This window comes from Peromyscus californicus, unplaced genomic scaffold (genome assembly GCF_007827085.1).
Source record: "Peromyscus californicus insignis strain IS unplaced genomic scaffold, ASM782708v3 Scaffold_7__1_contigs__length_154581171, whole genome shotgun sequence".
Classification (NCBI taxonomy): domain Eukaryota; kingdom Metazoa; phylum Chordata; class Mammalia; order Rodentia; family Cricetidae; genus Peromyscus; species Peromyscus californicus.
The window spans coordinates 54,097,249-54,115,478 of record NW_026294595.1 but is presented as its reverse complement, the minus strand read 5'-3'; the positions used below and the strand labels follow the sequence as shown (position 1 = coordinate 54,115,478).

Below are 18,230 nucleotides of genomic sequence, written 5' to 3'. Positions count from 1 at the left end.
GAACACCAGTTTGGTGTTAGACAAGCGATTGTTAATTTGTGGGGCAAAGTACTATTCAGTCTTGCTAAATCATGTTCTTTGTTCTTTTACCTTGATTTAGTTCCAGCTAAGATACACCTGCCCAAAACTCTTGAAGGCATGGGAGCCGTTCATGCTCTCCGAGGGGAAGTGATCAGCATCAAGATCCCCTTCAGTGGCAAACCAGATCCTGTGATCACCTGGCAGAAAGGACAAGATCTCATTGATAACAATGGCCACTACCAAGTGATTGTCACAAGGTCCTTCACGTCCCTTGTCTTCCCCAACGGAGTGGAGAGAAAAGATGCTGGCTTCTATGTCGTCTGTGCTAAAAACAGATTTGGAATCGATCAAAAGACAGTTGAACTGGATGTGGCTGATGTCCCTGACCCACCCAGAGGCGTCAAAGTTAGTGACATCTCACGAGATTCTGTCAACTTAACCTGGACAGAGCCAGCTTCTGATGGTGGCAGCAAAGTCACCAACTACATCGTTGAAAAATGCGCAACGACCGCAGAAAGATGGCTCCGTGTGGGACAGGCCCGAGAAACACGTTACACCGTCATCAACTTATTTGGGAAAACCAGTTACCAGTTCCGAGTAATAGCTGAAAATAAGTTCGGCCTGAGCAAGCCTTCAGAGCCCTCAGAACCAACCGTTACCAAAGAAGATAAGGCCAGAGCCATGAACTATGACGACGAGGTGGATGAAACCAGGGAAGTCACCATGACTAAAGCATCACACTCCAAAACGAAGGAACTCTATGAGAAGTACATGATAGCTGAAGATCTTGGACGTGGCGAGTTTGGAATTGTCCACCGTTGTGTTGAAACATCCTCAAAGAAGACATTCATGGCCAAATTTGTTAAAGTCAAGGGGACTGACCAGGTTTTGGTCAAGAAAGAGATCTCCATTCTAAACATTGCTAGGCACAGAAACATCTTATACCTCCACGAATCATTTGAAAGCATGGAAGAACTGGTTATGATCTTTGAATTTATATCAGGACTCGACATATTTGAACGCATCAATACAAGTGCCTTTGAACTGAATGAAAGAGAAATCGTAAGCTATGTTCGCCAAGTCTGTGAAGCACTGGAGTTCTTACACAGTCAGAATATTGGCAATTTTGACATTCGACCAGAAAATATCATTTATCAGACAAGAAAGAACTCCACTATTAAAATAATAGAATTTGGTCAAGCGCGTCAGCTGAAGCCAGGAGACAACTTCAGGCTTCTGTTCACTGCCCCCGAATACTACGCCCCTGAAGTCCACCAGCATGATGTTGTCAGCACTGCCACGGACATGTGGTCACTTGGTACACTGGTGTACGTTCTGCTGAGCGGAATCAACCCATTTTTGGCTGAAACTAACCAACAGATGATTGAGAACATCATGAATGCTGAATATACTTTTGATGAAGAAGCATTCAAAGAAATTAGCCTTGAGGCCATGGATTTTGTTGACCGGCTCTTGGTGAAAGAGAGAAAGTCTCGCATGACGGCATCAGAGGCGCTGCAGCACCCATGGCTGAAACAGAGGATAGACAGAGTCAGTACTAAAGTCATCAGAACATTGAAACACCGGCGTTACTACCATACCCTGATCAAGAAAGACCTCAATATGGTGGTATCAGCAGCCCGCATCTCCTGTGGTGGGGCCATTCGTTCTCAGAGGGGAGTAAGTGTGGCTAAAGTTAAAGTGGCATCCATTGAAATCGGCCCGATCTCCGGGCAGATAATGCATGCCGTTGGCGAAGAAGGGGGAAATGTCAAATACGTATGCAAAATCGAAAATTATGATCAGTCTACCCAGGTGACCTGGTACTTCGGCGTGAGACAGCTGGAAAACAGTGAGAAGTATGAAATCACCTATGAAGATGGAGTGGCCACCATGTATGTCAAAGACATCACCAAGTTTGATGACGGTACCTACAGATGCAAAGTCGTCAATGACTACGGTGAAGACAGCTCTTACGCAGAGCTGTTCGTTAAAGGTGTGAGGGAAGTTTATGACTATTACTGCCGCAGAACCAAGAAAGTCAAGCGCAGAACAGACGCAATGCGACTCCTCGAAAGGCCACCAGAATTTACCCTGCCTCTCTACAACAAGACAGCGTATGTGGGGGAAAATGTCCGGTTTGGAGTAACTATCACAGTCCACCCAGAACCTCGTGTGACCTGGTATAAATCAGGCCAGAAAATCAAGCCAGGTGATGATGAAAAGAAATACACATTCGAGTCTGACAAGGGTCTTTATCAATTAACAATCAACAGTGTAACCACAGATGATGATGCCGAATACACCGTTGTGGCAAGGAATAAATACGGTGAGGACAGCTGTAAAGCAAAGCTGACTGTGACTTTACATCCACCTCCAACAGACACCACCCTCAGACCCATGTTCAAGCGGCTACTGGCAAATGCTGAATGCCATGAAGGCCAAAGTGTCTGCTTTGAGATCAGAGTATCCGGCATCCCCGCACCAACATTAAAATGGGAGAAAGATGGTCAGCCACTGTCCCTCGGGCCCCACATTGAAATTGTCCACGAAGGCTTAGATTATTATGCCTTGCACATCAGGGACACTTTGCCTGAAGACACGGGTTATTACAGAGTCACAGCCACAAACACAGCTGGATCCACCAGCTGCCAGGCTCACTTACAAGTAGAACGGCTGCGATACGTCAAGCAAGAATTCCAGAGCAAGGAGGAACGTGAGCGACACGTCCAAAAGCAGATTGACAAAACACTGAGGATGGCTGAGATTCTCTCTGGAACTGAAAGTGTGCCGCTGACCCCGGTAGCCCAAGAGGCTCTGAGAGAGGCTGCCATTCTTTACAAACCAGCCGTGAGCACCAAGACTGTCAAAGGAGAATACCGGCTTCAGACGGAGGAAAAGAAAGAGGAGAGAAAATTCCGCATGCCTTACGAAGTCCCAGAGCCCCGCCGGTTCAAACAAGCCACAGTAGAAGAAGACCAACGCATCAAGCAGTTCGTGCCTATGTCTGACATGAAGTGGTATAAGAAGGTCCGGGATCAATACGAAATGCCTGGGAAACTTGACAGGGTTGTCCAGAAAAGACCCAAGCGCATCCGCCTTTCAAGATGGGAGCAGTTCTACGTGATGCCTCTTCCCCGGATCACAGATCAATACCGACCTAAATGGCGGATCCCCAAACTATCCCAAGACGATCTGGAAATGGTGAGGCCAGCCCGCCGGCGTACCCCTTCTCCTGATTACGATGTTTATTACTATAGACGGAGGAGGCGCTCTCTGGGTGACATGTCAGATGAGGAGCTACTCCTCCCCATCGATGACTACCTGGCGATGAAAAGAACCGAGGAGGAGCGGCTGCGTCTGGAAGAAGAACTCGAGTTGGGCTTCTCGGCTTCGCCCCCCAGCCGAAGCCCTCCACACTTTGAGCTTTCTAGCCTGCGGTATTCTTCCCCACCAGCTCACGTCAGGGTGGAGGACAGACGAGATTTCAGATACTCGACCTATCACATCCCTACAAAGGAGGAAACCAGCACAAGTTATGCCGAGCTGCGGGAACGGCACGCCCAGGCCTCCTACCGGCAGCCAAAGCTACGGCAGAGGATCATGGCTGAGAAGGAGGAAGAGGAGCTTCTGCGGCCAGTGACCACCACCCAGCGTCTCTCGGAATACAAAAGTGAGCTTGACCACATGTCAAAGGAAGAACAGTCTAAAAAGAAATCAAAGCGACAGAGACAAGTGACAGAAATAACAGAAATTGAAGAGGAATACGAAATCTCAAGACGGGCTCAAAGAGAATCGTCCTCATCTGTGTCCAGACTACTGAGACGCCGGCGCTCCTTGTCTCCAACTTATATTGAGTTAATGAGACCAGTGTCCGAGCTGATCCGATCCCATCCACAACGCGCTGAGGAATACGAAGATGACGTAGAAAGAAGATCTCCCACTCCAGAGAGAACTCGCCCACGTTCTCCCAGCCCTGTGTCCAGCGAGCGATCTCTCTCAAGATTTGAGAGGTCTGCCAGATTTGATATCTTTTCCAGGTACGAGTCCATGAAGGCTGCCTTGAAGACTCAGAAGACATCCGAAAGGAAGTATGAAGTTCTGAGTCAGCAGCCTTTCACACTTGACCACGCCCCTCGAATCACACTGCGCATGCGTTCCCATAGGGTGCCCTGTGGCCAAAACACACGCTTCATCTTAAATGTTCAGTCTAAGCCAACTGCTGAAGTCAAGTGGTACCACAATGGTGTCGAACTCCAAGAGAGCAGTAAGATTCATTACACCAATACGAGTGGGGTCCTGACCTTGGAAATCCTGGACTGTCATACTGAGGACAGTGGAACCTACCGGGCTGTGTGCACCAACTACAAGGGCGAGGCATCTGACTACGCAACCCTGGATGTAACTGGGGGAGATTATACCACCTACGCATCCCGGCGCAGAGACGAGGAGGTTCCCAAGTCAGTCTTCCCTGAACTGACAAAAACAGAGGCATATGCGGTTTCATCGTTTAAGAGGACATCAGAGATGGAAGCTGCTTCTTCCGTCAGGGAAGTAAAGTCACAAATGACGGAGACAAGGGAAAGTCTCTCGTCCTATGAGCATTATACCTCTGCGGAAATGAAGAGTGCTGCCTCCGAGCAAAAGTCACTGGAGGAAAAATCCACAGTGAGAAAGATGAAGACGACCCTGGCGGCAAGAATTTTAACCAAGCCGCGGTCCATAACTGTCTATGAAGGCGAGCCTGCAAGGTTTTCTTGTGATACAGATGGGGAGCCGGTGCCAACTGTGACCTGGCTGCGTGGAGGACAAGTGATAGGTACTTCTTTGCGCCAGCAAGTGACTACCACCAAGTACAAATCGACCTTTGAGATTTCTTCGGTGCAGGCGTCCGACGAGGGCAGCTACAGCGTGGTGGTAGAAAACAGTGACGGAAAGCAAGAAGCCCAGTTCACGCTGACCGTGCAAAAAGCCAGGGTGACTGAAAAGACTGTGACATCACCACCCAGAGTCAAGTCCCCAGAGCCTCGAGTCAAGTCCCCAGAAACAGTGAAGTCTCCCAAAAGAGTAAAATCTCCAGAACCAGTGACTTCTCATCCGAAAGCTGTGTCACCCACCGAGACAAAGCCCGCACCGGCAGAGAAGGCTCAACAGCTCCCAGTCTCGGCCCCACCAAAGATAACTCAGTCCCTGAAAGCGGCAGCTTCTAAAGATATTGCAAAGCTGACCTGTGCAGTTGAAAGTAGTGCACTGTGTGCCAAAGAGGTCACCTGGTATAAAGACGGCAAGAAACTCAAGGAAAATGGGCATTTCCAGTTTCATTACTCAGCAGATGGTACCTACGAACTCAAAATTCATAACCTTAGTGAGTCTGATAGTGGAGAGTATGTTTGTGAGGTCGCTGGTGAAGGAGGAACTTCCAAAACCAGCTTCCAGTTTACTGGACAATCCTTCAAGAGCATTCATGAGCAGGTGGCAAGCATATCAGAAACTAAGAAAGCCACTCAGAAAACTGCGGAGTCAGCAGAAGCCAAGAAAGCCACTCAGAAAACTGAGTCAGCAGATGCCAAGAAATCTGTCCAGAAAACTGCGGAGTCAGCAGAAGCCAAGAAGTCCGCTCAGAAAACTTCTGAGTCCGCAGAAGCCAAGAAGCAGGAACCAACAGCCCCTGAATCAGTTTCCTCGAAGCCAGTAATTGTTACTGGGCTGCAGGATATAACCATTTCTTCAGACAGTGTTGCTAAACTTACAGTTAAAGTTACTGGAGAGCCCCAGCCAACTGTCACCTGGACAAAGGATGGAAAGGTAACCAGTTCTAAAATGTCCTTTAATTGTTTCCTAGAAAAATCTAATGTCTCCTCACCCACCCCCAACTCCTCAAGAAAGTTCCAGATTAAGCCATGCTTTGAAACTCCAATGCTTGCTTTCCACAGGCTATTGCACAAGGCGGTAAATACAGACTCTCCAAAGACAAAGAAGGATTCATCTTAGAAGTCCTCCAGACCGAGACTTCGGATGCCGGCCTTTATGTCTGTACAGTAACAAATTCCGCTGGATCTGTGTCCTCCAGCTGCAAGCTAACAATAAAAGGTAGGCGGAGTTTTGCTTGTAACTAGTGTTTCCTAGAGAACACTATTAAAACAAGTTTCTAACACACAACATACACCAGTGTACAAAACTTTCAAATCTAGACACACCAGTTTACAGTTAATACATGCCTCTGTATTAGCATAAAAGGTGTGTGTGATGACATGCGGCGCTATATGGCGCTATATAAGATTTCACAGATCTTACAATCTGCTCTCAGGGATAGTTAAGAATAAAGTCAGGCAGGTCTAGTACCTTTGGCCTATAATCACTACACTGAGTTAGAGCCGGAGGGTAAGGAATTCAAGGTCAGCCTCAGTTATAAAATGAATTTGAAGTCAAGCCTCGGCTCTATGAGGCCCTGGCTCAAAAAATAAAGTAAGTAAAATTGAGTGAATACATAAAATGTTAGTTCCTCTCTAAACTTTGGTGCTTGCCATTTTCCAAGGAGCACAAGGTTGGTGAATGGGCTACACTCATAATCCCAGTAAAATCAGAGCATCTGTCTTTCAAAAGGTAATTTTTCAGTTGCTCAAAAACTCCAAAGTCCACACATCTAAACCTTTGTCTACCCTGTTCAAGATGTGTCCCCTCAAGTCATAAGAATTATCATCAACGTAGCCTAGTTTAAGAAGCCACTGAACCAATCTCAAGAGTCCTGTGTGACAACTTCCTACAGTTGGAACTGAGGCAGAGTTGGTGTTACCGACACCGCATACAGAACCTGACATTTGTTTCAGGCTCTGTATCACATAGTAGAACCTACAAAAGTAGAAAGGGAAGTCACTTTCCAATTAAGTCTACTCACAGAGGTCTCTTGTTTGTTTGTTTATTTATGTATTTATTAGCTGCAAAAGACACTGAGGCACAGAAAGTGTCTACCCAGAAGACCTCCGAAGTTACGTCTCATAAGAAAGCAAGTGTCCAAGAGGAAATTTCTCAAAAATCCCTAAGTTCTGAAGAAATCAAGATGTCAGAGGTAAAATCTCATGAGAAACTGGCCATCAAGGAGGAAGCATCCAGAGTTCTGATTTCTGAAGAGGTCAAGAAGTCAGCAGCAGCCTCCCTAGAAAGATCCATTGTCCAGGAAGAAGTCACCAAAACCTCACAGGCATCAGAAGAAGTCAAAACTCATGCTGAGATCAAAGCATCATCTACTCAGATGAGCATAACCGACGGCCAGACAGTGACTCTGAAAGCCAACATTGCTGGCGCCACTGACGTGAAATGGGTACTGAATGGCACTGAGCTCACCAACTCAGAGGAATACAGATACGGAGTATCTGGCAGTGACCAAACCCTCACCATCAAGCAAGCCAGTCAGAGAGATGAAGGAATACTCACCTGCATAGGCAAAACCAGTCAGGGAATCGTCAAGTGTCAGTATGACTTGACCCTGAGCAAAGAACTCTCGGATGCCCCAGCCTTCATCTCACAACCCAGATCTCAAAACATTAACGAAGGACAGAATGTTCTCTTTTCTTGTGAGATCAGTGGGGAGCCGTCCCCTGAAATTGAGTGGTTTAAAAACAACCTGCCGGTAAGTTTAAGTTATGAATATATACTGAAGAAAATGTAAAATATCGTGTCTCTAGCTAAAGACTTCATTGCCTTTTCTCCACTCTTTTAGATTTCCATTTCTTCAAACGTCAGCGTGAGTCGCTCCAGAAATATGTACACTCTTGAAATCCAAAATGCATCCGTAAGTGACAGCGGAAAGTACACAATTAAGGCCAAAAATTTCCGTGGCCAATGTTCAGCCACAGCTTCTCTAACAGTCCATCGTAAGTACATCTTTGCCACTCTCCTTATGACCTCAAGGTGGGGTGAGGTGAGGGTTGCTTGAGTTTTAAGCACAGAAAATTCTCAAAAGACCTTGTGAAAATCCATGTGTAAGAGAAAGAGGCATCTTGTGTGAATTCATCCTCATAATCCATTTCTCTAAACAGGAACTTTGGTAAGTTAAATTTTGGAAGTAAAGCTACCAACAGCCCTGTAAAAACTTTCCAGACTATCATGTGTTAATTGCCTTATACATGGCTAATCATTTTTCTCTTAAGTGATTTCTAGCACCTGCATGTAATGTTAGAAATTTAAGGATCGTTTCTCGGAGCCATTGAGCTAGCTCTTGACGAATGTATGTATACATGTGTTTGCTTACGCTTCGACAGCAAACTGTTTGGATTGTGTTTCCATGTGTGTAAGTTCCCATTCCCGTTAAGTTGGCGTCAGACGTCGTCACCAAATAACCAGATGTCTTTGATGTCCCCTGTGTCTCTGCTATGCTCCACAGCTCTAGTCGAAGAACCACCCAGAGAGGTGGTATTGAAAACCAGTGACGACATGAGCTTGCAAGGAAGCTTCTCGGCTCAGTCAGTCCAAATGTCTGCCTCTAAGCAAGAGGCCTCGTCCTTCAGCAGCTTCAGCAGCAGCAGCGCTAGCAGCATGACTGAAATGAAGTTTGCAAGCATGTCTGCCCAAAGCATGTCCTCCATGCAGGAGTCCTTTGTAGAAATGAGTTCCAGCAGTTTTATGGGGAAGTCTAGTATGACACATCTGGAAAGCTCAACCAGTAGAATGCTGAAAGCAGGCGGAAGAGGTGAGCAAGAAAACGTCCGGTAGAGGGAGCCAAGCCACATAGCATAGGATAGTTGTAGTGCGGAGGTTATCAACCTTCCTGATGCTGCGGCCCTTTAATACAGTCCCTCATGTTGTGGTGACCGCCAACCATACAATTATTTCCGTTGCTACTTCCTAACTGTAAATTTGCTGCTACTGTAATGTAAATATTTGGGGGAGATACAAGCTTGCCAATGGGGTATCGACCTAGAGGTTGAGAACCACAGTTTTAGTAAATTCAATAGAAAGTGAACAGGAATTCTTGTTTCAGGATTTCTTGTTTCAGTGATCCTAAAACTTTTCTGTTGCTGTTCCATAAAGGGATTCCACCTAAAATTGAAGCTCTCCCATCTGATATCAGCATCGATGAAGGCAAAGTTCTAACGGTAGCCTGTGCTTTTACTGGGGAGCCTACTCCAGAAATAACATGGTCCTGTGGTGGAAGGAAAATCCAAAACCTAGAACAGCAAGGAAGATTCCACATTGAAAACACAGACGACCTGACAACCCTCATCATCACGGACGTACAGAAACAAGATGGCGGACTTTATACCCTGAGCCTAGGGAATGAATTTGGATCTGACTCTGCCACTGTGAATATTAATATCCGCTCTATGTAAGAGGGCCGGGGGGCTCTTATACTCCACATTCATAATCTTTCACAAATGATTCACATGGACTAATCTTTCTGACCTGTAAATATTTTAAGTAGTTTTGTATCCATCGAAATGAGTCACAGTTCCAAAATTATGCATTTCAATCCTTTCATACTTGTTGACCTGAGAATATTTGCTAATGACATGTACATACTGTATATAGCCGGATTCACGGTTATAAAGTTTTGTACCATTTATTTTATGACATTTTACACTGTAACTTTTGAAACTCATCATTGGTAGGAGAAAGTTTCTTATGGATTATGGAACGAATACCCTGCCAATACTTAATCAATCTTTGTGCCTCAACATACTGTTGATGTCTAAGTATGCCTCAGTGGGTAGAGAAATTCCCCACTGAAGATGTCCTAGCCACCTAAAAGAGGATGCTGCTGTGCATGTCCCTGGCATGCACACTGATACCTATTGAATCAGAAATGTAAGGCATTGGTGATGTTTGCATCTACCCTCCTGTAAGCAACACTTTAACGTCTTACATTTTTCTCTGATGATGTCACACTTAAAATTATCATGACAAATATTACCAGAGCAAAGTGTAACGGCCAACACTTTGTTCGCTCACTTCACACTGTCTCTGTCATAAAGAGTGCCTGGGTAGCTTGGAAAAAGTACCATCTCCTGGCCATCCCCTCGTTTAACCAAGCTACTCAAGTATTCCTATGCCAGAGCAGTGCTCACTCCTGGAGGTCCCAGGTGCAGCCAACGCCTCGTGTGGTAGTTCTAAATTTAAATTACACCTGAAACTGGGCAACTAAGAAATGAGCCACAGCAAAATAATAATAATACTAAAATAACAACAAAAGAAGCTGTCGTTAAAACAACAATACTACCAACTGCCCGCAAAAAAAAAAAAAAATCAATTTGATGTAGTCCTTTTCATGCCGATGTAAGTTCAATTGGTAGTTATAAATGTTGGACCTCCTTGAGATTAAAAAGAAAAAATAAAGCAAGCTATCTGCACCTCAAAATGTGTGGCTGGTTGTTTTCTGTCAACTCTGGGGAGGGAGTTATAGCTTCCACACAGCAGGGGTCACCACAGACAGGGTAGAGAACAGCAAGTCCAAACAACCAGTGTGAAAAACTTACCCAAAGCCAATGTTTACATTGCTATATTGGATGAATTCAACAATTTTGTTTTAAAAGCCTAGATACAGTTCTCAGAATAAATTTATCCATGGACGTTTGTCTTCTACAATTATGAAAAACAGTAGTTCCATGGGTAACAACTCAACTAAATTGACCACTACAGCTACAGAGGAAATAACAGGTCTTGGGACTAGAGAGCTTAAATAGTGTGCAGTTAGTCCCCCTGGCCTTCTAAAAACAACTGGTAGGCTGGCGAGATGGCGCACAGAGGTTAAGAGCACTAGCTGCTCTTCCAGAGGACCCAGGTTCAATTCCCAGCAACCACATGAGGGTTCACAACAGTGGTCTATAACTAAAGTGCCAGAGGATCTGACACCCACCCTCTTTGGGCACCAAGCATTCATGTGGGACACATACATACATACAAAGCAACCATTCCCATAAAACTATTTTTTAAAAAAATTGATAAATACTTGGTACAAAATAGCTTCTGCCATAAAAACCTATACTTCTCCACTTCAGTTAGCTAAAAGTAATTATAAACATACAAAGATCATCACTTGCCTAAAGTGACATCAATATTAACTGTAAGTGGCCAAAACTGAAGCAAACTTACTTTAATTTTTATTCTCTAAAAGACCACCTTGGATCTCCATAAACTTATTCAGCAAGTTACTCTGGTTTAAGTCAGAGTTCCTAAAAACAGAGCCCTGGTTCTTGCTCCAGCAGTCTCGAGCACTACCTTCTAGCTGCCCACCTTAGTGGAGACATGCCCTGTTCACAGGTGTGCCTGCCTGCCCGCCTGGTAACTACTGGGTAGGAGGTAGGGATTCTCAGCAAGGTCCTTGGATTACTTCACAGGCAATACAGGAATGTGGCATCAACAAGGCCCCAACCTGATGTCACAGGGAGCACAATGCCACTGGATGATTCAAGAAGCAAGGATGCCCCTTTGTGTACCCCTGAAGTCTGTCAGCAGCTCTTTAGGAGGCGAGGAGAGGTGGCCGGGGAGGGTGAGCAGGGGAGAAAGCCCCTGTTGGGTACGGTGGTTTACTGTTTACTGGGGCAGCTAAACAGTCAACTCTCCAGAAACCTCAAGTGAGAGAGATCCTAATCCAAACCCTGGGGAAGCTGGAGAGGACCAACAGCATCAATTGCACATCTTACCTTAGATAGCAGCTTGTACTTCAAAACGAGAGACAGGGGCTGGAAGGATAACTCCGCCAGGAGAGATGCTGGACAAGCATGAGAACCTGAATTTGTTCCCCATTTAAAAAAAAAAAAAAAAAAAAAAAAAAAACCAAGTGTGGTGGCATTGAATGTTGGGGAGGGGCTGACAAGAAGGTTCTTGGGGCTTGCAGTCCACTCAACCCAGCCTAGTCAGGAAGCCCTGGGCCAATAAGATCCTTCCTCAAAAAACACAACAAAAATACCACTGTGGCATCACCTGAGGGAACGACACCCAAGATTGTGCGCTGGCCTCCACAGGCAGTGAGTGTGCACCCACACTCACAGGAGAGCAGGATGGAAAAGGGATTCCCTGAGGAGGGCTGGGGCTTTGACGTGCAATGCCCTGCTTCTTGTCGGCAACTGTCTACGATCACTGAATCTACCTTGTCAGTTTCTGGCTCCAAGAGGTGCCCAGGGCAGGGGAGGGCACAATGTGTACTGAGGCCAAGGCCTGAGTTGCCTTTTTCTCCTCAGTGGAAACTCCTGGCTGGGCCACAGGGGACTGCTGATGGGTACAGGAGGGGACCGCCCTGGGAGACTGAGGTGGAACTCTGTCCCTGGGCTCCTGGCGCCCACCACTTTCCCCCTAGGTCCTCTGAAGTCGGTGCCTCCTACTGAGGTGGGTGGTACTGCTGCCACCAGCCCTCCCACCTTCAACAACAGTCTGAGAAATGGTCCCTGGTTCCTCAGTATCATTGCTTCACCTCCAAGTCAGATTAACGTTCCTCTCCCCATTCCTATCGACGGGGCAACAGAGAGCAGGGGGGAAAAAATACAAGGCTCTCCCAGATGGCAACCCAACCAATCCACAAAACTTACTGGCTTTCGTCACTACCATATGGCCGTTTCTTTCCTTTATCTCTTCTTATTTTATAACCCACACCCTGGTTATACAATATATAATACAATTTCAACAGGATATGTTGAAATTACATGTCTGTACATGCATGCTAACCTCAAATGTAGGATGATCTACTAACTAATTTGTGTGAGTTGGGGCTGGTTACTGAACTTCACCAATCCTTGGTGTTCTCATCCATAAAACGGGAACAACACTCTCAATACTGTTGGGAGCATCAGGCAAGTTACTATGTGTAAATTTCATACACCAGTGCTTAGCATGGCACCCAAGATATACTAGCAATAATTCTTACTAGGGGCCACTGTGGAGGAGAGCAAAGCAACTCTAGGTCTCACTGATGTTCACCAAATGTATTGGTTTGCTAGGGCAGGTGCAAACAAGTACCAGTGAGTACCAGGTGCAAACAAGAGAACTAAACGCAGTTCTGGAGACTGGCAATCCAAAATGACATGTGTGTAGGGTTGTTCCCGACAGCCGTGAAGGGAGAACGTGCTCCAGGCCTCTCAACTCGTGCATGTCTATCTCCCAATCTCTCCCCGTTAGGGCACCAGCCATGCTGGATCAGGATCCACCTTAACTTCACTCTATCCCTCCAGGGACCCTATCTCAAATAAGATTACATCCTGAGGTCCTGGAGGTTGAGAATCCACCATATCGTTTGGGGAAGAGTCAAAATTCAAGTTGTAACCCTAGAAATGACTGGCATATACACAGTTTCATAGGAACATTTTGATGCAACCTTTCAAAGTATCGGTGTCCTCTGTCCAATCGCACTGGGTTGTAGAACAGAAAGGCAGTGGGGAAGCAGATAACCAGAAACAGTCAGTTAAAAAAGCTGGATGACCATTTCCATGGTGACCAAACGCAGTAAGAATGTTCTGAAGCTGTGCTCCAGGAAGATAAAGGAAATATCAGCACCAAATATAATTTCAAGAAAATTGGCAAAGTCTGTTTAGGGATATTTTATTACATTGTGTGAAGATGTGTCACGGTTTTACCTTGCCTGCCTAAGGCACCTGATTGGTTTAATAAAAAGCTGAACAGCCAATAGCTAGGCAGGAGAGAATATGCAGGACTTCTGAGGAGAGAGGAACTGGAAAGAATCTAGGCACCTGGGGGATGCCATCGAGACACTGAGGGAGTCGGACATACAGAATGAAGGAGAGGTAAAAAGCCACATGGCAGAATGGAGATTAATAGAAACAGGTTAATTTAAGTTGGGTACCAGCCTAAGCTAAAGGCCAAGATTTGTAATTAATAGTAAGTCTCCATGTCATTATTTGGAGAATGGTGGTCCAAGAAAGTCCAAAAGAAAGACCAACTACTCAAGTCCAGTTTCCTTGCATCAGGAGAAAGTGGCCTGCTGGGAAACAGGACATTGGACATAGGCTGGTCCAGGGATCTGCATCCCAAAGCAGGTTACAAAGACTTGGTTTTACGTCGTTGAGTGTTCCTGAGTATTTCCTCTGTTCCTCAGGATGTCTGTTAATAAAGAAATTCCTACCTGATTCCTCCTGACGCAGAGGAAGTGACAAACGTCACCTGAACCCCTGTGGGACCTGGTGCTCTGAATTCCCTGTCCTTCCTCAGTGGGGAAAGGCTGTTAACAGGCCTTGTGTGAGGCCCCTCCCAAACCAGAAGTTCCTAAAACAACAGAGCCTTAAAGACTAAGGTTTCCTGCTAGGGATTAAAGAGTTATAAATCCTGAGTTCAAGGGGACAACTCCAGGGTTCTCAAGGGAGCCTTGGTACCAAACAGCCTTAGAGGAACACAGGGTCAGAACGCTTCCCTAAAACTGCTGCATATGACTGAAGTCAGCTCCTAGCAGGCAGCCGCCAGCTCAAGAAACACCATCATCTGCCTGGAGGTCCTGGGCAGGTAAGGACAAAGGTCCTACTAGTCGCCCAATCTGCAGCAAAACTTGATCCACATCCATGAGAGCCAGCTATCCCCCCTCCACTCCCACTTCCCTACTTAGAACTCCAGTGGGAGGAGGTGACATCAACAGACCCATCCGGCTAGCACGCACACAAGCAGCTCAACTGCCTTGTCAGTAGAAACAAAGTCCACTTGTGGAGAACTCAGCCAATGGAGAAACCCACGGAAGAGAAGGCTGTAAGTGGAAGAACAAAAAACAAAAAAAACAAACGCTGACCAAAACCAACTTAGGGCAAGAAAAGATCTGCTTCGCCTACAGTTCCTGATCACAATCCATGCAGCGAAGCCGGCGCAGGAGCTCGAGGCAGGAACTGAGGCAGGCGACTGAGAAAGGGTGCTGACGAGCTCCATGCCTGTGCCTTTCTCAGCTGCCTTTCTTGAACCCAGGACCAGCTGCCTAAGGGTGGTTCCACCTACAGTGAGCCGGGCCCTCCCACATCAGTCACTCATCAAGAAAATGCTCCTCAGGCATGGCCACAGGCCAACCTGATGGAGGCAGTTCCTTGATTGAGGGTCCCTCTTCCCAGGTGACTCTAGTGTGTGTCAAGTTGACCACGCTAACCAGCACGGGCCCCGAAGTCACTCAGGGAGCTGCAGACCCGGACCTTCAGGAAGCCAGGTCTGCTGCTCCACACTGTCCTGGCCCCCAGCCCCAAAGCCAACCCTATTTTACAGTGAAAGGGCAAGAGACAGTCCTTGTTTAGGGTGACGCGGCTTGTTCTGAAACAGAGACAATAGCAAAAATCCCTTGAGTTTATTCCATTTAAAAAAAACAAAACCTCTGCCGGGCGGTGGTGGCACACGCCTTTAATCCCAGCACTCGGGAGGCAGAACCAGGCGGATCTCTGTGAGTTCGAGGCCAGCCTGGTCTACAGAGTGAGTTCCAGGAAAGGCGCAAAGGTACACAGAGAAACCCTGTCTTGAAAAACCAAAAAAAAAAAAAAAACCAAAAACAACAACAACAAAAAACCTCATTTGCAGTACAGCCAATTTGTCATCCTCTCAGAAAGCTGAGGCTAGAAACACTGAACACTGAAACTTTTTTGGCATCTACAAGAGTCAGGAAATAGGATGCTTACCTGAACCAGGATGTCATGGTGGGGGCAGCAGTGAAGAAAAGCGTTTTCTAGAAACTGTATCACTGGGTCCTAAAGTAAAAACAAAACACACGTTTTTCTTTTCCTTGGGCATCCTGACAAAATATTCTGCCTGATTCCTGAGGGCTGATTTGAGGGAATGGCCTCCTGAGAGTGCTCGGAATGTTTAAGGTAGGGTGTCGCCATGACGATGGAGGCTTCTTGTGGACATCATTCTATGCTAAGAATCTACTTCTGGATTTGTCCTGACTGAGGAAATAACCCAACAAAATTGTCTGCTGTGGATGATTGATTGATAAAGTGCTAATTGGCCAGTAGCCAGGCAGGAAGTATAGGCGGGACAAGGAGAGAGGAGAATTCTGGGAAGTGAAAGGCTGAGGCAGGGAGACGCTGCCAGCTGCCACAATGAGAAGCAGATGTTAAGATACTGGTAAGCCATGAGCCACGTGGCAACTTATAGATTAATAGAAATGGGTTGATTTAAGATATAAGAACAGTTAGCAAGAAGTCTGCCACGGCCATACAGTTTATAAGTAATATAAGTCTCTGTGTGTTTACTTGGTTGGGTCTAAGCAGCTGCGGGACTGGCAGGTGAGAGAGATTTGTCCTGACTGTGGGCCAGGCAGGACCAGGAAAACTCTAGCTACAATTGTCCTAGCTTATTTTATGTCGACTTCATAAACTAGAGTCAACTGAAAGGAGGGAACCACAATGGAGAAAGTATCTCTATAAGATTCAGCTGTAGGGCATTTTCTTAATTAGTGATCAGTGGGGGAGGGCCCAGCCCATCGTGGGTGGTGCATCCGTGGGCTGGTGGTCCTGGGTTCTGTAAGAAAGCAAGCTGAGCAAACCATAGGGTGCAAACCAGTAAGCAGCACCCCTCCATGGCCTCTGCATCAGCTCCTGCCTCCAGGTTCTTACCCTGTTTAACTTCCTGTTCTGACTTCCTTCAATTAACAGTGATATGGAAGCGTTAGCTAAATAAACCCCTTCCTCCCCAAGCTGCTTTTGGTCATGGTGTTTCATCGCTAGGATGACATAACAAAATTCAGATTTACAGAACAATTCTCAAGATCCCACTAATCTTAGAAACTCTGCAAACACAGAGGGAACAGGCACCAGAAATGAAAAGCAAGTCCTTTTTTGCTTAGAAGTCAAGAGTCTCCAAGTATGTCAATATTCATGCCCTAGACCTAAGCAAAAGATAATCCATGACCAATAAGCCAAAGTTCTTACAGAGTAGTTCTTTACTTCTTGTTTTCTTAAAATCCAGAAATGTCAGGCACAATTCATCCTCAAAATGCAAGATTCCCTTAAGCTTCATAATTTACTTCATTCATGGATTAAAACCTTGACAGAAGCCAGGGGTAGATAACCATCGTCCCAGACAGCCTAGAGACTGAGGCAGAGGGAACCCTGAAGCCTAGGAGCTAAGGTTGTGTCTGAGCAACACAATAAAAACTTCAAAGAAAATAAAAATTCAAGTCGGGTGGTGGTGGCACACGCCTTTAATCCCAGCACTCTGGGAGGCAGAGCCAGGCGGATTTCTGTGAGTTCGAGGCCAGCCTGGTCTACAGACAAGTACCAGAACTACACAGAGAAACCCTGTCTCAAAAAGCAAAAAAAAAATCAACATCTACATATAAATCAAGATATATGCCCTCAAAAAACTCATTCTACAAGTGTGTGGGGCCAGGACAAAGGACTCCAAGGTCGTGTTTTCAGGGAGATGGTGTACCTACCAAAGCTCCTGCTTCAAGTGTGTATATGCAGAGGGGGCAGAATGCAAACTAAAAACATCCTGTTCTTAAAATATTTACAAAGGAATCATTCACAAGCTTGTCTACTTGGGTAAAGCAATAGAAAATGGAACTTCCTATTTTCCTACAACTTCAAAAGCTTATTTTAGTACTTTCATTATAAACCTGTCACCATCATGGGGAAACACCTCCAGAAAAACTATCAGTAGACCACAGTCTGCAAGTTCATATGGTTTAAAAGAAGAGAGACTGACCGCCTAATCAGTATGAAAACTTACTACATCACCGAATTTTTCCAAATTGAATATATTAAATACAAGTTATGAGGGGGCTGATTCCACTGAACAAAGAATGCTCTAATGACCCATTTGCTATTTTAAATGACGAGCACTTTTAGAAGCAGTTAAATGAAATACATACCAATGTGTATAATCACTTTAAACTTAGGGAAAAGTACAGACTTATTTTAGTAAATATAAAATATTTGGCTACCATCTAAACTAATAGGATACATAAGCTAAATATATGATTGATATATGTTCACCTTAGGCCTGAACACTGAAACAAAATAAAAACCAATAAAGAACACTAAAGGCATTTAATAAAGACTAGACAGAATATCTAATTCATTAATATCTATTAATGAATGTAAAAGATACAATGTATTAGATGATGAATTTGAATGTAAAAACCACATACTTATTAAATATGACTAACTTAAAAACACGAGGCCAATTTTTGTTAAAGTGCTGCTCATTCAAACTCTGGGATAAGACCGTCACCCCAAAGTGACCTGAAAGAAAAACACATTCCAGGGCAAACCCTGATAATAGATATGACAGGCACCACCAAA

General features: G+C 45.4%; 1 protein-coding gene across 2 annotated transcripts in view; it reads left to right on the top strand.

The window, feature by feature from the left end:
• Ttn (titin) overlaps nt 1-10,287 on the top strand; it is a 273,083-nt gene extending 262,796 nt beyond the window's left edge. For both annotated transcript variants that reach the window (XM_052723591.1, XM_052723590.1), the window contains 7 exons: nt 101-5,520; nt 5,635-5,826; nt 5,955-6,111; nt 6,957-7,648; nt 7,739-7,892; nt 8,402-8,707; nt 9,049-10,287. In XM_052723591.1, the coding sequence (XP_052579551.1) occupies nt 101-5,520; nt 5,635-5,826; nt 5,955-6,111; nt 6,957-7,648; nt 7,739-7,892; nt 8,402-8,707; nt 9,049-9,347 (7,220 nt within the window). In that variant the 3' untranslated portion in view covers nt 9,348-10,287. The remainder of the gene's footprint in view (nt 1-100; nt 5,521-5,634; nt 5,827-5,954; nt 6,112-6,956; nt 7,649-7,738; nt 7,893-8,401; nt 8,708-9,048) is intronic.
• The last annotated feature ends 7,943 nt before the right edge of the window (nt 10,288-18,230 follow it).